This window comes from Aphis gossypii, unplaced genomic scaffold (assembly GCF_020184175.1).
Source record: "Aphis gossypii isolate Hap1 unplaced genomic scaffold, ASM2018417v2 Contig00725, whole genome shotgun sequence".
Taxonomy (NCBI): domain Eukaryota; kingdom Metazoa; phylum Arthropoda; class Insecta; order Hemiptera; family Aphididae; genus Aphis; species Aphis gossypii.
This window is the reverse complement of record NW_026083250.1, coordinates 14,317-41,587: the sequence shown is the minus strand read 5'-3', so window position 1 is coordinate 41,587 and position 27,271 is coordinate 14,317. Positions and strand designations below refer to the sequence as shown.

General features: G+C 33.6%; 1 protein-coding gene and 2 pseudogenes across 1 annotated transcript; 1 reads left to right on the top strand and 2 right to left on the bottom strand.

Annotated features, from left to right (window-relative positions):
* Positions 1-5,804: 5,804 nt before the first annotated feature.
* LOC126555145 (piggyBac transposable element-derived protein 3-like) lies at positions 5,805-7,812 on the top strand. Its single transcript, XM_050210107.1, has 2 exons — positions 5,805-7,487; positions 7,807-7,812. The coding sequence occupies exons 1-2, from the start codon at positions 5,805-5,807 to the stop codon at positions 7,810-7,812; spliced, it is 1,689 nt and encodes a 562-aa protein (XP_050066064.1).
* Positions 7,813-17,521: 9,709 nt separating this feature from the next.
* Positions 17,522-18,474, bottom strand: LOC126555148 (uncharacterized; annotated as a pseudogene).
* A 70-nt stretch (positions 18,475-18,544) lies between these two features.
* LOC126555144 (uncharacterized) lies at positions 18,545-26,971 on the bottom strand (annotated as a pseudogene).
* Positions 26,972-27,271: the final 300 nt, after the last annotated feature.

The following is a 27,271-nucleotide window of genomic DNA, read 5'->3' as shown; positions in this document are numbered from 1 at the left end:
CCGGCCCATGAGTATTTGCATAAAAATACTCATAGCCATACACACACTTGTTATAGAACTGACAAAGACAAACAAATGAAAAAGTGTCGCTTCAACATACCATATCCGCCAATGAATGAAACCTGTATATTGACTCCGCTAACAGAAGACATAAGTAATCCGATCACAAGAAAAATTCGTACATTACAATATGAAAAACTTCTGCAATACCTCAGGGACTTCAAGGACAGTGATTCATCTTCAGATCCATCATTAGAAGACATTTTACAAAAATTGTCAATTAAATATGTTAATGAATATAAATCCATTATTCGAACTGTTATCAGACGGCCAACAGTTTTTCTAAAAAGTACAATAAAACAACGAATGGTTTCTGGATTCAATGAAAAATTATTTCCGTTATGGCAATCTAACATGGATATACAGTTCATATTGGACTTTATTCTTGTGTTAGATATGTAATCGAGTATATTGGAAAAAGCCAACGTGGAATATCAAAACTAATGAGAGACATTGTTGAAAATCTTAAGTCTTCTACTGATTTATCGGTTAAAGAACAACTGAAAAAAATAGGACATAAATGTAATAGTGTTTGGCGATTTCTTTCAATTAGCACCGGTATTAGCAACACCATTGTACGATAGTTTTGAGGAAATATTGTCTAAATTTCCAAGTGCTGTAGAAATGTTATCGATTAAATCTATTTGGGAAACATTCAAGTTTTATGAGTTGACTGAAATAATGCGCCAAAAAGATGACAAACAATTTGCAATGATGTTAACAAAGTTGGCCAGAGGACAGTTGGAGGAAGCTGATGTAAAATATTTTCAAAATCTTATAACCCACCTAGACATTACTTTTTAACCACAAGTAATGCATCTTTGGGCTACTAATAACGAAGTCGACGAAATGAACAGGAGAGTGCTTAACTCTATGAATCAAGTTCGTTTCATATCCGAAGCCATTGATACGTCTGCAAAACGATCAGATATTGAATCTGCCAAGAAACTGCCACGACAAAAGACTATGGGTTTAGCTTTAAGGTTAGTTTTAAAAGAAACAGCTAAATACATGGTGATAGCAAACATTTCAACGAAGACGGCATAGTGAACGGTGTAATCGGAGAACTCATGCAAATAAACAAAGGACAGACTGCAGGAGATAAAGAAGTTGCAAAAAGAGTTTGGATCAAGTTTGATGAGCCAGATGTGAGGTCACTAACCAGACAGAAGATAAAAAATAAACTAAAACCCGAAGGTGAACACACAGATGATATGTGCAAGTGGACACCAATTGAAATTAGAAAATTAGAATTTCAACTCGGTAATGTAGAATACCATAAAGTAACTAGAATGCAATTGCCTTTAGTGGAAGCTTTGGCATTGACGGTACACAAAAGTCAAGGTGCCACATATCAATCTGTAGCATTTCATATACCCCAAAAATTCTTGAAGTGCAATATGTTATATGTAGGATGTAGTCGAGCAACTTCTGCTCAAGGTTTGCGTATAGATTACTTTCCTGCAAAGCCACCAAAACCTTCTGAAAACATTATGATAACATGAAATGTGCAGACTCAGGACACCAAGTTGTGCTCTTTTTCCATGCTTTTCTAGAATTATGACACACAACATGCCACTCTCCTGCATGTCACAAAATATAAGGTCTTTAAAAAAATATGAAGCTCACATTAATGCGGATATCGTTCTTTTACAATCTAAAATAATGTTCTTCCAAGAAATTGGTTCAAAATCATCTGACACATATACCATTAAGAACCATACTGAATGCTGTAGAATAGACAGTATACATGCAAATGGTAAAAGTGGTTCAATTTGTTTTGTTGGAGAATCCATTAATCATAAAGAAATAATCTGCAGCACAACATTGCTTCAAGATCAAAAGAAAAACACACACTTAGAAGCAATTGAAGTCATCATGGAAAATATTACCTATATTGGGATATATTCATCGCCAAATTTTCCTGTACAGAAGCTTTGTGATTTCATTGAAACGGTAGCTTCCACCAAAAACAATGTTATCTTTATTGGTGATTTCAATGTAAACTTCAACAAACCGCCAAAACAACTAGTTCAAATATTAAAACATTTCAATTACAAAATATTGGTTGACGGTATTACTACAGATCACGGAACAACCATCGACAATGTCATTACAAATGTTGACATTGCAGCTTTGGTGTACGAGTCCCTTATAAGTGATCACAGACCTGTTCTGGTTATGGACATAGATACTTTCAAGGAAATAGAAAAATATTCTGAGACTGTTGATGACCAAATTGTACAAGAAGAAGTCAAAAACAATTTTATTAAACCAAACGTTCCTGCAATCGATGGATTTCCTGTAGAGAAATCTAAAAAATTGATTAAATCAACTAAGGTCCTGAATAATAATAATAAGTTGGACGATATTGAGTTTATACAGGTTGATAGTGACACTATTTTGGTTCCAGAAACTAAAACTAAATCAACCAAAATAGTTGATTATAATACCGTAATTAATGATATTCAATTTATTCAGGTCAATAGTAATACTCTCAAAGTTCCAGAAAATTGCAACATAAGGTTAGATTCATTATTAGAAACAATAAGTGATAATGCAACTGTGTCAAAAAATCCAAAAACAATAAAAATATCAAGTATTAAGAATAAAGTTGACATAACATCAAGTAGTATATTTTGTGGCTTTACTAACATTGATGGTGTATCATTTTATGCTAATTCTGTCATACAGGTTCTTTTTAATTGCCAATCTCTTGTAAATGAAATTCGCAATAATCAACTCGGACCAACACTTCAACATAGCTTACACGAATATACAAGTAACAGTGGGTCATGTGATACTCGAACAATCAGAGAATATTTGGACAACGAGACAATATTATATACTCTGCAACAGCAACAAGATTGTATAGAATTTTTAGAAGCACTTATGGACCGTAGTAGACCTATATTTGAATCTTTATTTGGATTTCAAGAATTGTATACTATTCGTTGCAATACTTGTAATCATACAACGGCCAACTATGCACCTACAAGTTTGATTCTACATTTTGAGATTCCACAGCACAGATCACAAACTTTGCAAACATTATTTTCAACAAATCAAAATGTTTGGAATACATTAGATGATTACAAATGCAATAATTGTAATAACATCGGAGGTTCTGAAGATAAACATCAGATAATAGAGGCAAATGAGTATATAGTAATTCAACTAAAACTATTTATTCCAACATTTGTAAATGGTCAATTTTTTCCCAAAAAGATAACAGAGCTAAAACTTAGTGGCGTACCCACCTCTATTTTGGAAATTGCTGGAGCACAATACAAAACTCAAGCTGCAATATTACATATGGGAGAAAACACGAGCTCTGGCCTTACATTGCATACCTGAGACAAGGAACTTCCAATTGGGTTTGCGCTAATGACACAACAGTTGCAGAAAAAAGATGGTCAAACAACAGCAAGGATGTATATGTTATCATTCTAAAAAGATTGTAAAAATATTCTCCAATTGGTAAAAAAACATAACACAGCTAAAAATAAATTATAAACTTAACCTGTATACAATCTGACTGTTATTGGATTAAAAAAAAAAACGTGTAAACCGCCAACTATTCACTTAGGTACATAATAATATGTATAAGTTGCCAGTCCCAAGCCTGGATAAAAAGTGTGAGGGCACTAACCTTATAATAATTGTTATTTTTTAACATAAGCAGAAACCTAGATTTTATATTTATCTAAATAATATTGAACTATATATTATTATCCTCACTTCTGACCTTAATACCTTATACTATGTATGTTTGTATTCAATCCTCCAAATACAAACTACAATTTTAATTGTGCGGTCTTAAGATTATCAACATTTATTATGTATTCGCCTAGGATCATAACATATTTTAATAACTTATAGAATATCAGTTCTACAGCAAATCCTATCTTCCACAGTTAAGTATTTAGATGACTTAAGCCTGTATAATAAGATGTTATTTTCCATACATAATTTAAATTGTTTAGGACATGATATTTTGTAATTTTGTGCCAAGTAAATAATTATAATATACAGTGACTAAAAATAAATAATCAGATTTTATTTAAATTTATTTATTCATAATACTTCATATTATTTTACATTGTACATTTAACTATGATACAACTCGAATACTAACAATTTATTGAATATATTATAATACATATAATACATTAAAGGTAAAAAGTAAATATTTAAAAAGCCACTTATTATATATGCTTATACTAATTTATTACATTAAATTTGTTATTGTTTACAGATTCAAAATATTTAATCAATTTAACAGTTGAAAGTACATGAATCTTTCAATGGCTTTCTTTCGGTTTAACAATGCAAACATTTTTATTAGTTGATATTGTTGATGTACTAAGAACTATGAATCTTATAAAGAATTTATCATTACACAATGTACTGTATGATACGAAACTTTTATACAATTCTGTATCTATTGACCTTAAAATTAAACAAATGTATTAATCCACTGTTAATTTTATGAAATATAATAAAATATTAAAAAAAATTCTTTATTTAATGATTTAATTTGAATTATTAATATTGTAAATAGTCCATAGTAATCTAGTCAAATTTATTTGCAATACCTCTTACTAAAGTCTACCAGTTGAGAGGCAAATAATAATTTGTACTACAGTTAACTGAGTATAACACCAGCTGAGCTTGGTTACACTCTATAATAATATGCACATTTGATGATACAATTCAGCCATTAGTAATATCTAAACAATAAACAAAATACATAATTAAAAGTAAATATTAAGTAATTTAATGTGATAGGTACTTATTAAACTTACATTAATGAAATCTTTAGGAAATGGCTCGTCTTGATGTCAATATGTAATTGTTACACAAGGAATCAACACGATGTAGAATCATATTAATTTAAAACGATTACAATTAATACATGGTTAATTCATAATAGAAATACAATTTTAAAAACCGTTATCAACCAACAATGTCAACATACGGAATGTAAACAAAACACAAAATATCACAGATATTGATAAAGTTTATTATCTATACCAGCAGCTGCAGCAGCTGTGCAAGGCTTATAGATTATAATCTATAAACCTTGGCTGTGTACAATATTATATGTGATTATATGGTATACCAGGTATATCTATGATAATATAAGGTATTATGAATTATCATAGATATTATCTATGTGAATTATGATAACTACCTACATGCAATGTTTTTGGAAAAATTGATTAACCTTGCCAAATGCAAATGCGTCATAATTGAAAAATAAAATATTTGTTTCAAAATAAAATATATGACAATATTTAAATATAATATATTCTAGACTGACAAATCATCTTCGTTCAGAATCGTTTTTCGTATACAATGATACATATCATTGCATTCAAATTTAACCTACCCTAGTCCGAGGTCAACCCCACACCCTAATGTACAGCAGAACGGTACCCACTTGCCCGCTTTTTTTTTTTTTAATTTCTCATTTATACAGTCCAAATATAGTCAATTTTCGATGGTTATAAATAACTCGTATTTAACATATCTTATCGTAATACATATCGATTTAAATTAAAATCTTACGATGTTTTTAATTTTTCTATAAGACATTAGTTGTTGTTCACCATTCGCGCCGAAATAACGTTGTATTGTTGACCTACACATTTGTGCGTGTTCGGCTTATGTGTTAAGTAGGTGTCATAATAATTTTTAATATTTTTTGATTTTATTGAATTTTAATTTAAATATTAACTATGCGTCTTGCAAAGTTAAGTACAAGTTTTATTGAATTGATGGCTACATTAAGTGATTCAGATTTTGAATGTGAGAGTGGAGATGATTCAGATGCTGATCGTACTTGGAAGCACAAAACATCACAAAATGTCGGGGAATCTGATTTTTCAGATTCAGATGGAGATTGTGATCAAAGTATACATAATGGTAATGTACCAATCATTATTCCTAATCAAATTGAAATACCAATTATGTCGGTCCCTGAACATGCAATAGGCGATTCTCTTGTACAAAATGTAGTAGAAGTAAACATGGGTTGGTCACAAAAACCATTTACTGGAATACTGTTGCCAGGATATAATACATATGGACCTCACTTACCAATTAATATTCCCTCACCTCTGACTTATGTTCAAAAATATCTATCAAATCAACATTTTGAAAACGCTGCATTATACACCAATATGTACGCTTTAAATAAAATGGGCAAAGAACTTAAAACAACAGCTGATGAAATTAAAATATTATATGGCGTTCATTCAATGATTAGCATACTAAAGTACTCCCGACTTCGTATGTACTGGAATAGAAGTTATGGTTTGAATTGTATTTCTCAAGCTATAACTAGGGACAGATTTTTAATTTTACGTACTTGTCTACACTATGTTGATATAAATAACCGTCCAACCGATAATAATAGTAAACTTTGGAAACTTCAACCAATTGTCGACCAAGTTCGTAACGCTTGTAGGAGTATATCACGTTCGGTTGGCTGTTATTTAATCGACGAGCAGATGATACCTTTTACAGGTCGATGTCCCAACAGGCAGTACGTAAAAAATAAACCCCGACCTACAGGTTTAAAAAATTTTGTTATTACAACGTCCAAAGGCAAAGTTTTAGATTTTGAAATATATCAAGGTGCCGAAACACCGTTTCAAGATAAAACGTTGGGACTAGGACCTGCGGATGTCATTCATTTATCTCAAACTATCCCCGAAGGATCAGTTTTATTTTTTGATCGATATTTTACTACTGTGTCGTTAATGGATCGATTGATAAGCAAAAAATTAATGACTACAGGTACAATAATGTCAAATCGGCTTAAAAATGTTCATTTTAGTCAGGACAAAAAATTTGAAAGAAGTGCCTGGAAAGAGTTCACTAGAGGTGATAACAAAATTACAGCAGTTAAATGGAAAGATAGCAAATGTGTTACTTTACTATCTACTATAACAGGAGTAGAGTCACATGTTACGGTAAAGAGATGGAGTAAGACAGAAAGCAAAGAAATTGAAGTTCCTTGTCCAGCTATTGTAAAATCATATAATGAATATATGGGTGGAGTTGACGTATGTGATCAACAGATTGAATGTTATCGAACATGGGTAAAAACCAAAAAATGGACCCTAAAAGTGGCATTACATTTTATCGATTTAAGTATAGTGAACGCGTGGATGGAGTACCGTGAAGATGCTGAAAAAATGCGACTACCTAAAAAAGAAATCTTGGACCTTATGAACTTTAAAATGTCTGTTGCTCAAGAATGGCTATCTACAACTGTAAAAAAACGTTCGTTACCTGAAGAATCCAGTTCGTCAGATACTGAAGAAGTTCCTCAAAAACTATATAGGCCACAAAATTATAGAGCTCCAGTTCCACCAACAACAAAGGTAAAAGACGGATTTGAACATTGGCCCGAAGTAAGTAAATTATCAACAGCTAGGAACTGCAAGATGAAGAATTGCAAAAGTAGAACAAGAGTAATATGTACAAAATGTAATATTTATTTATGCCTTACAGCAAAAAACAACTGCTTTACTAGTTTTCATAAAAATAAATAAAATATAGTCTCATATATAATAGATTTTTCAAACTAAAAATTAACTCAGTATAGGTACTTACTGTTTTTTATAAGTTTTAAAATTAAAAGTTAAATAATTATGTTAAAGTCGAGATGACTTATTTTTTTTTTGGTTTTTATTCTATAAAACAAATTCAAATTGTAATATGTTATTTAAGAAATAAAAGTATGGTTATATTGGTGTATAAAAATATATTATCTTAATAATTATTTATTACATTTATTGATACCTAACCTACACAAATGTGTTGGTATGTTTTCTGCTAACCTAATCAACAAATAATATTTTTAATAATGGTTTACAAGCCTACAATACTATAATGATGTATTATAATATATTTAAGTGTTATAAGCACTTGGTATATCTCAGGTTTTTAGGACAATATTGATTTACCTACACAAATTTGTAGGTCAGTACCAAAGTTATATTATTGTACAAATAATTTAAGGCTATTAAGTGTATTGCATTATCATACACTACACAAATGTGTAAGTTAGAGCTGAAAGGGATAAACAACTCATACCTGGTATGACAATTCATTAAATATTTATAAAGTCCTTGAATGGTGTCAAAAAATCTACTACTGGCTTTACATCTTGAATTGTATTAATTAAGCAAAGGTTAAGGCGATGAGCATAACAATGCACATAAATGGCATGTGGAACAACTTCTGCTACCCTCTTTTGTACACCAGAAAATAAACTACTCATGACTGATGCTCCATCATAGCACTGAGCTATACATTTGTGTAAATCAAGATTATTTTCTCCAACCAATCTTAGAATTGTATCACATAAAGACTTTGCATCACATTTTTCCATATGATTGCACCCTAATGCTTTTTCATGAACATTAAAGTCATTGTCACAAAATCGAATTAGAAAACTCAACTGTTCTTTTTTGCTGGAATCTTTTGTTTCATCAACTAATATTTTAAAAGCACCAATATTAGAAACTTTACTCAATATGATTTCTCTTGTACATCTTGCAACTACACTAATCAATTCATTTTGTACTGAATGAGATGTGTAATGACCATATTTCACTTTTGATTGCATTTGTTTTTTTAACTTTTCATCACCAAACATTTCAATAAGATCCATTAAATTACCTCTATTGAATGAAGTGGCTGCTTCATCGTGGCCTCGAAAAACTAACCCACGCTTACTTAAAAAACAATGTTGCTTTCAGTAAAAATGTACTTATTTCCGATTTTCAGCTATTTCTTTATTTCTTGAATGGATTAATTCATATGCAACTGATTTTTGATTTAACTGTACATTTAAATATAAATTCCATTTCTCAATACTTGATTTATGTCTTTCACTTAATTCATGTTTATTAAAACTCATTGAATTTTTTTTATAGTTTTTAAAACCCTGATTAATAAAAACAACAGAATAATCATTTTGGCCTCTAGCACTCTTACTATAAGAAAAATGTCTACATGCGAAACAAAAAACTTCATTTTTTGAAATTGAGTATTCAATCCAACGATACATTCCATAAAACTTCACATGAAATGAACGATTATTTATATCACGTGGAAAAACATTCAATACAGGCTGATTGGGGTTTTCTTCTTTAGATTGGGAAATATCGATAACCTGAATAGTAATTAAACAATGAAGATTACAACAGTAAATTATTCAAATTAATTAATAAAAGAAAAACTATTTTTTTGTTATTTACTGTACAAATTAAAATGCTTTTAATACCTTTGGATAAAATTCATTATTTTAATTTTGACATGTAGTTTCAATTGGTAGTACATCATTCACTGTACTTTGATGACTATCTTCACATACCTGGTTATTAGCCTAAAATAAATATTATTGCTAGTAATTCTAGAAAACATTAACACGTTTTAACACCATACAAGAACAAATTTATTTAGACAATAATAAAAATAAAAAAAAAATTCTTAAATTTTCTTTATCATACTAATATTTGTTTTATAGAGATTATTGAAAATACCTTTACATAAAATTCATAAATTGCATTTAGGGATGTAGTTTCAATTGGTACTTTAAATTTGATTCAACATTTATTAAACTACCTACCTACTGCCTATGGTAGTAATAATATTATAATACCAGAAATTAACTATTACTTAATAAGGTATTTACTACATAAAAAAGGTAACTCCTAACTCCTTACTGTAATTTGACTAATTAAAAAGATAATAGGTTAAAATTCAATAATAATTTATCCATATTTAATAATTAATATAATATAATATTTGCCCAATGATGATAAATAATTACTAATTACTATGCCATGCATGCTTCAATCACATTTTATTTTTTAAAAATATGTATACAATTTTTAAATTGTAGGGTTTATAAATAATGGTCATAACTCATAATACAATAGGATTTTTAATCTATTATTTAAACTTTTGAACTTACTTTATTATTGGCGTTGGTTTGGAACTTCGCAAACATTTTGTCAATTTCTGACCAGCAAGAGTTTTTTATTTTTTTCTTGAAGTCGAGTAGTACCACTTTTTCTTTTTTGTGTATTAACTTTTCCCATTATTATTAAAATAATTAAATAATGAAAAATTTATAATATTTTATTGAACAGTTCAGAACGAAATCAATAACCACGGATAATTATTAGTCTTTCGTGATCATAATCATAGCACAGAAAAATTATTAATAATAATATTATTATTATTAATTATTTATAACTATTCTGTGGTTATAGTCATAATTCCATCGATGTGTCTCGTAGATCATACTGCAGTCGATAACGATAATCCCCACTCACTTTCCAATTTCCCTTGCAGACGCAGAGCACTACCGAATCACGAAGATCAATATTTATTTTTATAGTATATTTAGATATCGAAGTAACTCGCCATGCTGAGCACCGCCAGCAATAATTATTCTATTCTAAAAATACTCTTAGTGTCTCTTACCATTGATTATGGAATATTCTATTTTAAATTATAATTTTATTACACTATACATTAATATTGCTATACCTAAACCTACTTATGACTTATAAGCGATATGTTTTATTTTATTATATCAATAATACGACCAAATTTATTTATATTATGAAATTAATGGTTTAACTTGTGACCATTATTTTACCTATCAAGGTAATTTTTTGGATTTTGTAACTTGTAAGACCAGGCCATATTATATAGTACATGAAAAAATAGGGTCGCCAAAAGACACATTGCTCCCCCCCCCAAACGGCGCCCCTGCAATAAATTATCAAGTTCTTTTTACAATTCCATACTCCTATCTACTTGGTTTTCATATTGTAGACAGATTTTTGTTCAATACTTATGGCTAACAAGGCCAACAATGCTTACAAATGGTTATACATTGAGCTTCCAAGTCATGTTTTGACGAAACTTAACTTAAAAAAATATCTCTTATCTGAGACAGTAACTGATTCTATTACAATATAGGTAATACATATTTTAAAAAATGGTATCTCTTTCAGAATCAGCGAACCCCTTTATCTAATCTTCACATCATTGTTTAATATTTTAATATAAGCGACTGATGGTGAAATCTTCCAATAAGTAGTTGGAGATGTAGCTGCCCACCCAGGGCCCCCACATGGGGGGCTGATGGACCTTGAGTTACAGGGGCCCGGCTATTTTAAGGGCCCGTGGGCCCGTTGAAATTGTATTTGTAATTTTTGTAAATGTTGTAGAAATATTTATTTTATATTCAATAATATTGTAAAATAACATTTTATGAAATATAAATATATATATATTTAGTCACTGATTAATGATTGTAAACCATTGATTACCTAGAAATTATCGTGATTGCAGTTTACGTCTTCTTTATCGATTGTAAACGATATTAGATTATTATTATCTTTTATTAGACTTTAATACCTAGTATTCCAGCTCGTTGGCTAGATTTAATCAGTATTGCGCAATACATCGTGTCGTGTTTATCGAAATCCGAATCCGTGAATTTATTTGTTTCTTTTTATAATAATTCTTTATAATAATTTATACAATGTATAAGCATAAATCAGGTGCTCTGAAACGCAAAGAAAAATTAGAAAAAGATGCTAAAGAAGTAAAGGGTCGTATTTCTATCACAAATTTTTTTAAATTAACATCGAAGACTGAAGTGCTTGTTAATAACGATTCGTCTATGCCACATCCAGACTATGTGGCAATTTTCGACCCAGACGAAACTAATATTGACTCTACAAGTAACACTGATTCTAATTCATGTGAAAGTGAACCAAAAAAATTAATTTCACCGACATTAGTGGCATATCTGTATTTGAAGGACCCTGGAATGTGGCCTACTACAGTTTCTAGGTCAGTTCGTGGTATGATTGTTTGTTGTGCACCAAAATTTCCAGAACTAGTCGATTTCGTAAAGTACCTATATGCCAAAAGATATAAATGGTAAGTCTTTTAGTAATTTATGCTTTATACAAAACCATCAAATAATCACGAATCGTTTCCTCAAGATTGGTTAATTTGGAGTGAGACTAAACAATTTTTACACTGTTTACCTTGTATTTTATTTCACACAAATTTAACCGAAACTTCAAATACTATTAGTGTATTAGCTAAAAGAGAAGGTTATTGTTCTCATAAAACAACATGGAAAAAATTGTACTCAAAACTTCCTACTCACAAAAATAGTAAGGTTCACGGGAATTTATTTTTAGAATGGAAAATTTTACAACAGTCACTGATAGGTCAAGGCGTTGATTATACTCTTCAAAAACAAATCAAGTGCGAGGCTAACAAATGGAAAGCTATTTTACGTAGGTTACTCGATGTTACTTTATTTTTGGGATCAAGAGGTTTGTCATTTCAAGGAGATAATTCTACAATTGGTGATATACATAATGGAAATTTCTTGGGTGTTTTAGAACTTCTAGGCAAATATGATGAAATAACTCGAAAACATTTAACTATGATAAAACAATCCCAAATAAAAGGTGAATCAATGAAAGGTAGTGCTCATCGTTTATTATGGAAAAGTCAAAATGAGTTTATTTCTTTGTGTAGTTATAAAGTTATGAAAACTATTTTAAAACAACGTGAGAATGCAATTTATTATTCAATTATTGCAGACGCTACCCCAGATGTTTCTCACCAAGAGCAAAATGTTTTAATATTAAGATATGTTTCACAAAATGAAAAAACTGAAATATTCAACATTTATGAACGATTTATTGAATTCATAAATTTCAATGAAAAAACTGGAAAAGGCATTGCCAATCAATTAATTTTTAGACTTGAAAATTATAAAATTCCACTTATGGATTGTAGGGGGCAAGGCTACGACAATGAAGCCAATATGTCCGGGAAAATAAAAGGAGAGCAATCGCTTTTACTCGAAAAAAATGACTTGGCTTTATACTTACCATGCGCCGCTCATTCACTTAATCTTATTGGTTGTTAATGCTGCTAAAATCTGTCCTAAAGTTGTAACTTATTTTGGTTACATACAACAGTTATATGTATTTTTTAGTTCAAGTCCAGCTAGGTGGAGTATTTTAAAAGATGAAATAGGGAATTCATTGCATTCACAATCAAACACTCGATGGAGTTCACATATTCATGCAATTCATCCCATTTCAAAACAATTACCTAGTATCATAAATGCATTGGATCGTGTAATAAATGAACTTGGTAAAACACTTCCAGAAAAAAATCACAGTGAAGCTAAATCAATGAAAAAATATTTCACTTCGTTTAAAAGCTTGATTATGTCTTCGTTTTGGTATAAAATATTATCGTGTATTGATCTAAGAAATTTTATTACACAAAAAAGAGGAATATCAGTAGATGTAGAAATTAACTTGCTATCAGATTTGAAAAATGACCTACAAAATATACGAGATAGCTGGCCCCAAATTTTATTAGAAACGCAACAAGTAGCTAAAGAAATGCAAATAGTTCAACATTTCGGAGATAATACTAGACGAATAAAAAGAAAAAAACATTTATTGATGAAACTTCTGAAAATACTGAACCTGAAACGGTATTTAGAAATGATGTGATTTACTACACAATTGACTTTATTCTTTCAGACTTAGAACATCGATTTCAAGCGATCAAAAATATTTGTAACATATTTTAGCCATTATTAAACTTTTTATTGCTGACAAATGAAGAATTAGAAATGAAAACAAAACCACTTGTACAAAAATACAAATCTGATTTATCTGAAAGTATGTGTCAAGAAATTTTACATCTGAAAACTATATATTCTTCAATATTTCAAAAAAACCACTCGAACTATTAAATTCCATTTACACAAAAAATGTGCAAACAATTTTTGTAAACGTGTGTATTAGTCTCCGAATATTTTGTACTATCCCGGTAACTGTAGCAGAAGCAGAAAGGTCTTTTAGTAACTTGGGAAATTCACTGAAGACGTGGCAGAGATCCACAACGAGTCAAGAATGATTAAACTCACTTGCTATTTCATCTATGGAGCATGAATTGGTTTGACAATCAATTTTGACAATATTATTACCGAATTCGCTGAACTCAATGCCCGTAGAATAAAATTTTAAATTAAAAAAATATATATTAAATATAAATAAAAATAAACTTGTTTTATTTTTTAAATTTGGATAACATTGTAATAAAAAAATTAAAAAATCATTATTAATGTAGAAATGCTTATGAGTCTTGATTTTTTATAATTATAAATTATAATATTATATAATATATATAATATTATATAATTATAAATTATCTTAATATTATTATACTATCTATATATTTATTTTCTTTGTGTTTCTATTATATTATTTAATTATTGGTCAGCTTTGCCGTTGTATATTATCATATGTTATCTCTTATTAATTTATCATTATTATTATTGTTATTACTCTGCGGCCAACGCCCTTATTGTATTATTATTATTTTTTATTACGTACCTTTTGTGTACGTTTTTTTGTTTTTGATGTTTTGTTAGTCACATTGAGCGCAATAACGTGTATTACTATTTACTATTGTCATTATTCTTCCGTGATCTATCACTCACGGATTATCTTCACTGTGAAGAAACAAAATAAACACCCTCATACCACGACACACTTCGTAAGTTTCTTCACCATATTATCACCTCATTGATTTATTCACCATATCCAGCGTCTTCCGACTACTGCGTGACGCTGCTCCACCATCACGTCAGCACCATTGAGGTTGTCACCGCGTAAGACCACCAGCACCCGCCGTGGTGTGTGGTCGTCCAGTCGTATCAGTCATCAGCCGACCAGTCTCCAGCCCTCCTTCACCTGCCTTAATTATAAGTCTTTTTAAGTCGTCCCATATCGATAGTTCCCCCCTGTGGTCATTGCACCAGACCGGATCGATCACAGGGCCCCTCGGCCCCATTAACTAACTTATATTATCCTACTTCCCTTGTTTATCTCATATATATATTTCTCTTCCCATTCCTCCGTGTCGTCGTCGAGCGCAAGAATTGCCTACTTGCAATTTATAAGGTGTATAAGTACATTTGGTTGCCTATCGGTCACTTAGTCGGCGTTCACCTTATAATTGGTCGTGTTGTGGTACTTACATTGTTCTCGGGCATTACCGAGTGGTCCTTCGGCCCATAGTGTTGGGCGCATACCAACATTCGGAACCGTCCGAACCAACATAGTTCAGTATTATACAAAATAAAAATATTGTATTTAGTCATCTCCAAAATATAACTAATAAATATAAATTATATAAAAAACATATTATTTTGTACTTACATGACTTTCGTTCATCGATTCTCGTTACAACTATCTAATGAGCTAACAAATGACATTTTTTTTTTATTATTCAGATATAACTTGTAGCTATTGAGTGGATTTACGTACTGTCTCTAAAAGTGACTTGCTATTTTGTATTGAGTGTTCTATTTTATAAATTTCAGTTGAAGCACACTGAAACGGAAAGGGTAAGATTATATTGCTTGATAGAGATGGTAAATTATGTGCGACTATATTTTTTATTATTTGAGACCGATAATAATAATAGTAATAGTAGAGGGCAGCGCCTGCGATAACGAAATATTTTTATAAATATGTAAATTATTATAATGAGATCACGCCACTCTAAATCAAACCTAAATTATGATTATTATTTCGAAAGTACCGAGCATGGACATTAGAGGAAGGACGCCGAACACGGCCGAACGAAGCGTAAAAACATGGTCAAGAATTATCGCATTCCGCCAGAATGCGCGTCGGACAGTAGTGATGTCGTTTTTAAACGTACAGCATAGGAAATGTATTGTTTTTTTATTATTATACTCTAAATGACGAAACTTATGAATAATTACTATAAAACGTTTTTTCATTACCAAGTTGTTCTCGATCGAATATATATGTTTCCAATAATATACGACTTCTATAAAAAGAGATATAGTTGTTTTAACAAATAAATTCGAATTTTTATACATAATATATCTATATATCTATAGGTAATATAATATAAATTCATGCGTTTTATTACGTTTCTCTAATCGCTGTTACCAAATTTTACTATATACATTTTATTGTATTTGCTGCCACCGCTTACGATTTACGATTGTATGTCTGGCATCTACATAATAAGCTAAAGCCTCAAAGGCTCAATGTCCATTTTATATCCATAATCCATTTGGAGGATAAAATATAATATTCTGAGAAAGTATATTTATAATAAATAAATAACATTTTATAACTAATTCAGTCATTATGTTTACACTTATTTCTGAATAAGTACTTACGAACTACGAAGTCGTAAAAATCCCGTAAATCGCAAATTAAATCTAATTCATATCACAACCACAGACTATAATCTGAGTCACAACTAGGTCGAATATATTTGTAATACAATATAATATTATACATTATTATAAATGTTATGCCTTACCTATGATTCAATTAAATATAAAAATATTTTTTAACACCATAAGAAGAGAATAACTTACTTATAACAGTAAATACTTCTATAACTAATGATAATGATATATTATGTGAAGTAAGGTATTTTATGAAATGTTGCATAACTATAATAATTATTTAGACACTGACATTGTCAATCAACAAATGTGTTCAATAAATGATTGATGTAGGTATGTAAAATAATCTAATACAGCTTATTATGTAACTTCTCTGTTAAATTTATTAAAAAATAATTTATAAAATAGTTAAATTAACTTGGCTGACTTTCGATGAAGTCTTGTTTTTTCTTTTTTGGAATTTTCAATCGAATTGTTTCGAGAGCAAATAAAATGCATTCTCGTAACTAAAAAAAATTGATTATGGCTGATGTTAATCCATGCTTATGTTGCATATCACTACACCCAACTAATTGTGCTGACCCAACCTCTCCAAATGTGTCAATAATTTTGAAGATAGTATTTGAGGATAATTCTCCTGTAGCCACCATTTTCAGAGTAGCAGATTCCAATGACTTAATGAGGTAAAATAGATTTGTGGAAGGTTTAAGCAAATGTCCATGGGATATACCTTCAATTAAAATGTCTCTTGACAATGTTTGAGATGTCGTCAACGAATCAAGACAAATTGGACATTTAGTGAATCTAGAGGCTTTTCTAGCTACATAACCACTAATATACGCCAATACTGGATCACTTGTAACAGCTATATTGCCAATTATAGGTGTTGTGTAGTTATGTTTTATCTGTACATTTATAGAAGACATATCTGGATCATCACAGCCGTTTTCTACTATATAGTCAATAGATTGTAGAAATTGTAATCGTTTATTGTCTGGGGTATTTAAATCATGTATATTGAATAATGATGATAGGATTTCTCCTCTAGAAATATTACTTCCTTTGGGAGGCTTCACAAAGGAGTATGAACTGATTAGCCTAAATATTTGCATAAATAGAACTGAATCAGGATGTTCGTTGGAACCGCAGGAATTTCTCATCATTGAAAAAAATCTCTACAAAAATAATAAGATACCAATGTTAATAAAGGAATAGACTGGTTAAGCCAAATAAATTATTACTTTTAGATTATCTTGATTTAATCGAGATGTCATAAGGAACTGATAATCACATTTAAGTCGCAGATAATCAAAAACTTCTATAATAGCTTTTAATGAAATCTGTTATCCATAATACGTACTATCGGTTAAGAAGTAATAACCTTTTTCACGTGCAACATTGTTCCATATTTCTAAATAATGCTGAAAATCCTTGATAGCCTTAAATTAACAATACTAAAGTTAGTTATTTATATTTTGAATATTTAGGTACATAAGTACCTACTACTAACTATTAACACGCAATTATGTTTCAAATACATTACCTGATATTCAAAAGAATTATAGTGAAGTGCATTATTTGATGTACGAGAATCCATAAATTTAATCAATTGATTATACGTCGTATAAAAGTAACAGTAGGTTCAGAATCACTGAAGTCAATATTACTTTCCCTATAAGCCTCCATTGCTACAGCCGTTTTTTCACCGAAAAACTATACAATTCATATTATACATTAATGACCAATATGTAAAGTAATAATCACCAATGTGCAGTGCTTTTAAAAAGGGAACTAATTCACATTCATCTTGTTAAAAAGAAACTAAATCAATCTAAATCCTTAATAATTTTAAAACTGTATTAGTATAATTTATGATAATAAATTGTTTAAATAGATATAAGTTATTTAGTTTTTAACATGTTTAATTTGTATAAAAACTTTTTCTCTTAATTCTCAACAACTTTTAAAATTATATTTAAATTTACTATGAATGAAAGCTATTCATTTGAATGCATTCCTTCTAAGCACTACCAGTTTGTGTGTTCATCATTTACCCTGTATGCTCTGCCAACGTTCATTTTTTTGGTATGGGTTTGGATGCACATCATATACACAAAGCTCTGGACAAATTTTTAAATTATATCCAGATTAATTCTCTGAAGCCAAAACAGCATCCCAATGCTTAAATTTAACAACTCCATCTGGGGTCTAAAACATATTAAATTCAAAGTATAGATTTAATACTTCAAATAATAATAAAAATAAGAAACATTGTGAATGAATACTGGATACAGTCTATACTGTTTAAGTTTATAGTATAAAATAAAAATACTAACCCAAAACTCTTCTTGCTTAACCATACAGTTTCGCATGTTTTTTTTCAAGGTGTGGGAAATCAGATACGAACCATAATCTTTTGGATTTATCATAAATGTGCGTACAACTTATATTTTCTTTAAAAATACCAAATTTTGACCACATACTGCGGTTCCATGTGGCACCATCAGTCGTTACGACATCTACATTGAAACCAGATTTTTCCAGTAGAAGAATTGCTTCAATGATAATTTTGTGTAACACAGTACTTGATGCACAACCTTTACTTAAAAATCATGCCAAAGATTCCACCCATTTACCACGAAATGGTTGGAACATAAGGACTAATGCACGGTCTCCTTTTTTATTTGTTTGATGCTGGGGAGTATAGTCACCTAAATTTGTTAGACCATTTATTTCAAACGTTTTTTTATTGAATGAAACAGATTCACTTAACTTCATTTCGTCTAGAAGTAAGGTTCCTAAAAGTTTTAGCATTATATATTACAAGTTCATTAAAAATTATCTAGCAGGGTTGAGCAATAATATAGGACAGTACTTATATTCTAATAAGTTTATACAATAAACATCATTGTAAACAATATTATTATTTTTTTATCAACGTCAATAAAATAGTATCATACTAAAATAAAAATGTATCATGTACAATGTACATAATCAACCCTGCAATAAAGACACTTATATTTCCCAACAAATTAATTACTTCGTTTTTCTTCAGGTTTCATTGATGAAGATTTATTTTTAAAATATTAAAAGTAGCTTGTTGAAAGCCATACTGGCTAGACATTTTTTGTATATACTTTTGCAGGGTATCCACACAAGGTAAAGTCAGTATGTTTTTAGAACGAAAATGTTCATATACCTTTTTGCTCTTGATACGAATCAACAAACATTCATAAATCCAATTAATAGTATATCGATTACCTTTAACATTATGTTTTTTTGCTGCTGCAAAGCAAGCGCGAACAGCTTCCTGTTGATTTTCTGGCATCTCTATAATTGCTTCTTCTATAGATTTTGCAGATGCTTCTGCACATTGTTGTTTTAACAATCTTACTTTAGCTTGTAAATTTGTAACCTATTTAAACAAAAATTATAATAATTTTTTGTTGTTTTTTTTTTTTGATACAACACAAAGAACATAGAATTTAATACTCACAGAATACAGTCTCACTAGCAATTCATGCTAATAAAAACGGAACTTCATGTTTTTTTTTTTAATACTACAAAAATTCATAACATATAATTTAGTATACACAGGAATTAGTTTCACAAGCAACAAGTTAGGTTAGATTTATACAATGATTTAATATACTACCATAGTTCCATCCAAAGATGGACCAAGTTAGGTTTAACTAGAGAATAACAAATTAAATTGTATTATTTTCAACTTCACAACTTATTAACTAGGTATGCATACTTTGGTATTGTCATGGTGATCGGACGTGTTCGTGCGTCGCTCCCGCTTGTAACCGTTTTTTCACTTATTTTTAGTGCACCGTTTTTTACGCGCCTGGTACCAATCGACGAGGAATTAAATTTCCGAGCTATAGATATAAACCGTGTTGAAACCGGTTTAGTATTCGCCGAGAAAACTCAATTCTAGTGTTTTACGTGCGTATCTAGCTACCGGGTTACGCAGAACTCGATTTTCGTCTAAAAAGTGCGCGTTCGGGTCGGTGTCGGTTTCAAGTCGACCCGATTAAAATCAACCGGGTGCTCCCGCACCGTTCTGCACATCGGGCGCAGCATTAAGTACCGCAGCCGCCGAGAAAATTCGTTTTTTCCGGTCTCCACACCATCTGGGCTTTTCGAGGAAAACGGTGAGACTCAAGTTCGCGCGACAAATAGCGGGTAAGTAAACAGAGTTTTTCTTTACCTCCTATCCTTTCACACGGCCGCCCAAAGCCGCCGTGTGGAAAACGGGAATTCCGGCGCAACAGCTTTTTCTCCGTCGAGTATCAGGGGAATCAACCCACAGAGTCCGTTCTTTCACCGATAACATTGGCTTGCCGCCCCTTACAAGTCCCTTCCATAGTCTGGCAGCATAAAATCCCTTCCAAGGGATTTTTTCTTAAACCGAAGGAATTCTTCTAAAACTTGACAAAAAAAAACATCTGGGAGACAAACCGTTTTTCACAGCCAAGTTTGGTGGAAATCGGACCAATCCCATCCCTTCAGGGCCAGGGCAATCCCCTCGGATAGGGACAGTGAGTATCGGCGCATATTGGAATAAGCTTCTAGGTAGTTTATGGCCACTGGGAACTGATACCTTCGGATTTGGTTCCCACCCTCGGCCATGGACCCCTCGGATGCTTCTGACCCCGGGCTAAAGCCAAGCCATCTAGCCGGGTCTGATGAGTGCGGACTTACTAATCTGAGTACGGGCAGACCCGACACAATTGACGATCTTAATACGGCGGCCGCAGTAGCCATAGAAACTGATATGACTGCGCTCAATATATCGACTATGTTGTCCGCGGAGGCTAGGGAGCTGTCCATCCTGATGGAGATCAGGAGTACGCTCATTAAAGAGGAAGCCAGCATCAAGCGGGTGAAGGCGGATGGCGTGAGGGAGGCGATCAACAAGATCACCAATCTGCTGAACATCGTCCTGACGAAAAGATCGAGTCTCAGGAAAGCCAGGAGGATGCTTGTTGAGGCAGTGAAGACGAACGGTCCGTCACAACGTGATGTCAACATACTAACCGTGGTGACGGAGTCTCTTGCCCGAAAGGAAGCAGACATTGCGGCCCACTCGCGACAGCTTGAGAAGATGGAAGGGATACTTACTTCCCAGGCGAAACCCGTTGAGCTGACCAAGCTGCGAGGGCTCGCGGACGGTAACCAGGAGGAGTGGACTGATGCGGTGAATAGGCGGCCTAAGAGCGACGGCCCTGTCGACCAAAAAAAAGAATCATCGCAGGCGCAAAAGATTGTGAGGCCGAGGAACCCAGCAATCTCAATCCGAACGGATGCTAACGCTTTTCCAGCTCTAGCGAAGAAGTTGCGAGGCGACTCTAGTATCGCCTCCGGGGAAAAAATAAAAGCCATGCGCAAGACTCGTAACGGCGACATGCTACTAGAAGATAACGAGCAGGAGACAACCATCGGCGCACTCAAGGAGGAGATATCTAAGCTGGTCGAAGGTGAAGCGGTGACTGTCAGTGTGCTTTCGCAGAGGAGCGTGGTGGAGTTGAGGGATGTCGACAGTTGGTCGGACAGGGATGAAGTCACACAGGCACTGGCCTCGGTGTCAGGTCTACCAAAGAAGGATGTACAGATCATCAGTCTCCGCAGGGACTTTGGTGGCTCCCAGGTGGCGGTTGCGCTACTCCCAGCGGCAGTAGCTCACAAACTAGTGGAGAAACGCAGAGCGAGGTTCGGGCTGGTGAACTGCAGAGTCCACCTTGGGCAGACCCGCACTCGCTGCTTTAGATGCCTTGCTATGGGACATGTCTCCCAGAATTGCACAGAGCCGGACAGATCGACCTGCTGCCGGAGATGCGGAGCTCTGGGCCACCAGGCCAAGGACTTCGTTGTAGAACGAGAAGTCCCGGCGACGTTTACCAAGGTCCTAAATCAAGAAATAACAACGGACAAGCAGGCTTTGAAAAAAGAGGCATTAGGACACCAAGAGGTGATCACTGCCATCGGCAGCAAAGGGAAGGAGTCCACATCTCAAGCAGCAGAAACACGGTCAGTATGATAAATATCATACAGATCAACATTGACGGTGGGAGAAACGCTCAGGATCTCTTAATGGCTACAGCAAACGATCGTGGTGCTGATGTCATAATTATCAGCGAACCCTATCGCAGTAGATCAGAAGAGGAAGGATGGTTCCCTGATATTACAAACAAAGCGGCTGTGGTCATAGCCAATCCTACGACCCGGGTGTGAGAGGTTGGTCCTAGGAACAACGCAGGCTTCCGATGGGTTACCTTGGAAGAAGTCACAATATATTCATGTTAGTGGTCACCTAACACTGAATATACCTTATTTGTAGATTTGTTGGACAAGCTGGAGGGTAGTGTTAGGAATGCCAAAGGAGTCGTTATTGTCGCAGGGGACTTTAACGCCAAATCGCCAGTCTGGAGAGATCATAGAGAAGATCCCAAAGGACGAGCATTAGCGGACATGATGGCCAGCATGGACATGGTGGCATGCAACCAGGGAGGCAGACCAACATTCTGTAGAACGTACAATGGAGGAATATCAAGGTCCCACATTGACATAACCTTCGTCACAAGAAGCGGGAACCACATGGTCCGAGACTGGGAAGTCCTGGAAGAGTATACTGGGTCTTTGCATAAATACCTTGTATATAAATTCTCAAGCGGAAAGCAGGTAGATATACATCAGCCAGGAACAAAGTGGGCATGGAGAAAGCTTGACAAGGGAAAACTGGTACAATACATAAATTCAAGCAACGTCGGTGAAGAAGAAGTAGATCCTATAGCTGCATATACTGCGCTGGACAGGTACCTTGTGGGGGCGTGTGACAGTTGCATGCCGAAAGGTCAGGTTATAGGAGTATAGGGTATAGGAGGGGAAAGAAACCAGTATACTGGTGGAGCAGTGATATAACGGATTTGAGGAACAACTGCAAGAAGGCGAGGTGTAGAAGTAAGAGAACGCGTCACAAATCGGTGGAGGTGCAGGAACAATGTCGGCAGGAATTCCAAACCGCGAGAAATGCACTTAGAAAGGCTATCAGAGACAACAAAGAAGCCTGCTGGAGGAACCTTTGCGAGCAAGTCGAGAAGGACCCATGGGGTCTCCCCTATAAATTGGTTACCAGGAAAATAATGGGTAAAAGACCGATCCCTGGACTCTCCATACCCGGAAGGTTAGAAGCAGTTGTAGAGGGATTATTCCCCAAGGATCCCAAAATCGTCTGGCCAACAGTAAACAGTTATAACCTATTCACGGACGTCTCGTGCGAGGAGATCCGGGATTTAAGTAAGAAGATTCCGTTGGGGAAGGCACCAGGACCGGACGGGGTGCCTGATGCGATAGTACGTGAAGTCGCTTACAAGAGACCGGAGATCATGCGGAATATTTTTAACTGCCTACTCAGGAACAGCATCTTCCCTACCCCGTGGAAGGCGGCCAAGCTGGTGCTCCTGCGGAAAGGAGACAAACCGTTAGAAAACCCGTCTTCATACAGACCAATCTGTCTGTTGAACACCATTGGAAAACTGTTTGAGAGACTGGTAAAGGGGCGCTTAGAAAAACACTTGATCGAGAGCGGAGATCTCAACGACAGACAGTTTGGTTTTAGGAAGAAGCGTTCCACGGTCGACGCCATACAGAAAGTGATGGAAACGGTCGAGAAAGTTGGATCGGGACCACGATACAGGAGGAAGCTGTGTGTAGTGGTAGCATTAGATGTGGCGAACGCCTTCAATTCGGCGAGATGGGAGAACATCCTAAAGGCGGTGCGAGAAAGACAGTTCCCTCAGTACCTCGTCAAAATCCTGCAGAGCTATCTTAGCGACAGGGAGGTCAATTATGAAGGAAAGGTTTGGCCTACGACATGCGGGGTTCCACAGGGTTCAGTCCTGGGCCCATTATTGTGGAACCTCATGTACGACGGACTCCTCGGAGTAGATACTGGCGGCAATGTTGACGGAAAGTCGTCTACATCTCTAGTAGCCTTTGCAGACGACGTGGCGATAGTGGCGACGGGCCGCACCACAAGTATACTTGAGGAGGTGACGAATAACACGCTGGCGAAGGTAGCCGATTGGATAGAAAATGCCGGACTAACCCTTTCAGCCGGCAAGACAGAAGCAGTGATGCTCATTAGAAAGAGAGGCTATGAAGTGCCAGTCTTTACGGTGAACGGGGTACCCGTGGAACCGAGTGAAAACCTCAAATACCTCGGTGTGCAACTATTCAGGAAGTTGGGCTTCAAACACCATATAGAGACGGTGGCAAATAGAGCAGGAGCCACAGCCGAGTCCCTGATGAAAATTCTTCCCAACATGGGAGGAGCCAGACAACGGAGGAGGAAAGTCGTCGCGCTGGCAGTGCAAAATCAACTGCTCTACGCAGCCCCGGTCTGGGCAGATGCACTCGTCTTCGAAACAAACGTCCAAACGTTAGTGAGACCTCAAAGGAGAATCGCATTAAGAGTAGCCATGGCATACCGTACGGTATCAGCGAATGCCATCTTAGTTGTTGCTGGCATGATACCAGTACACCTCAAAGCGCTAGAGCAGCAACTGAAAGCCAAAACATTGAAGGAAGGGACTATGTTAGAGAAACGGGCGTTGACAGACCTAACATATAGGAAATGACAGTCGCAGTGGGAAGCAACCAAGACATGCTTGTGGACGAAGCGACTCATTGGCGATGTTAGACAGTGGACCGAGAGGAACTTTGGCGAGACTGATTTTCATCTGACCCAAATGCTGACGGGCCATGGATGCTTTGGATATTATCTCCACAAATATAAAAAACGGGAAAACCCAGCATGCGTAGACTGCGGATCACCGGAGGATAACGCTGAACACACGCTGTTTAGGTGCGACAGATGGTGGAGACACAGAAGAGAGTTGGAGGTGAGAATTGGTGCAGCGCTGGAACCAGATACAGTGGTGTCGAAAATGCTGGAGAAGACGGACCACTGGAATGCGGTTAAGGCGTACGCGGGAATGGGCTCTCGACAAAGGAGGAAGAGGAGTGGCAGGTTCAAAAAATAGCTAGAGCTGCAGGAGTAAGGTAGTTAAGTCGTATAATATGTGCACCGAAGGTGGAAGTAAGAGGGGTAGAGCCCTCTATCATTGTAAAGGCAACGCCTTAGATTTAAGTTTCATTATGTTTGTAAATGGTCTATATAAATAAACGATGCGGATGCAGGGGGAAGGACTATCCTAGGATGAAGTGCCCCCCTGTAGCGCAGCGATTTAACAACAACAAAAAAAAAGGTATGCATACTTTAATATTAAACCATTTTATATAATTCTTATATATTCTTTATAACATTCTTTATAATAGGTTTTGTAGTTGGTTTTCCATTTATCTGTTATAGGGAAACTCTTTGAGTATCCATGAAATATTTCCTTTTTTTGGCACACTCAGTACAGCGTGGATTACGAACTTGATTCAATGAAATTAAATTTATGTGCTCACAAAATTGATCAGATTTTGGACTGTATAATTTGTTTAAATCATCAATAGGTAGGTAACTTTAAATTAAAAATAAAATGAAAAACCACAAATAATATTACCAATTATCAATTCCAGTTCCAGGACACATTACAAAATCATCAACTATTTTTAGTACTTTTGTTTTATCTTCAATACATGTAACTGACGTATATGTTATATTGATTAACTTATTTCTAATGAATACATAAAATATATTTTTAATTAATTATTTGTGACATTAGTTTTAGTTAACATTTAAAAACCATACCTTTAAATTTAAGTCATTGTTTGATACTATAATTTTTTTTATTAATTCATAATTTGAATCTAAATTACCTAATACCAATGATCTATTTAAATAAATAAAAAACCATCTATCGGGTAATGACATATTTTTTAATATATCATGTAAATGATTAAAAGTTTCAGAAAGATGGTCAGTTGTATTTGAAATATTTTCAATTGTATTTGAATATTATTATTAAAAAGTATCTTTTTTTCTGCAATAATTTTTTCAATCGGTCTCTTAATGGTTAAATACTGTGGCAAATCTGGGAAAATTGATGGAATCGCATTGTTTTTTAATTTTATTCTATCCCTTTTATTTGATTTATTGAACCATCAGGCAATTTGGTTTCAAAATATCTATTAAGATAGGTTTCATCAAAATGTTTTTCGCATACACTATCAATCCCAGGACGCAATTCTCTATCAGTTCGTGGGATAGCTTTGACCCATTTCTCCAGAAGCAGTACATCCTATAACATAATAATAATATGCAGATAAAACACAAGTTATTAAGAGTGAAAATTTTATGAAAATATTCTAAGTAGGTAGATAATTGTATGCCTTCAATAGTAATACCAAGCAATTAACTAATAACTAAAATATTAACTATTAGAACAAATTATAAATTTTGTTGATAAGTACTAAATTAAAACGAATACAATTCAGATTTTAGGATCTTACCTTGGGCGCCTTAAACATTGTTGTTTTTATTATTCCTTGCCATTTATTAATTTTAATTTTGGATTTGTAGCCCTCTCGACATCCAGGAACAAAACAGTTTCTGGACATTTTATATAATAATATTATTGTACTTACTACAAGTCACGAATAATAATAATATTAAATCTTAATTCGTTGCTACAAGTACATAATATTTTACATTTTATTCTTGTGAATTGTGATAAGACGCAATCATTGATATTAATATATTGCCTATAGATATAATATATATTACAAAATTCGAATGCATGTTTTAAAACAACTATATCTCTTTTTATAGAAATCTTATATTACTAGAAACACATATATTCGATCGAGGACAATTTTGTCTTAAAATAACGTTCTATAGTAATTATTTATAAGTTTCGT

What these genes read in the sequence shown, in the direction of transcription:
- LOC126555145 (XM_050210107.1), top strand. Translation starts at nt 5,805, where the DNA reads ATGCGTCTTGCAAAGTTAAGTACAAGTTTTATTGAATTGATGGCTACA.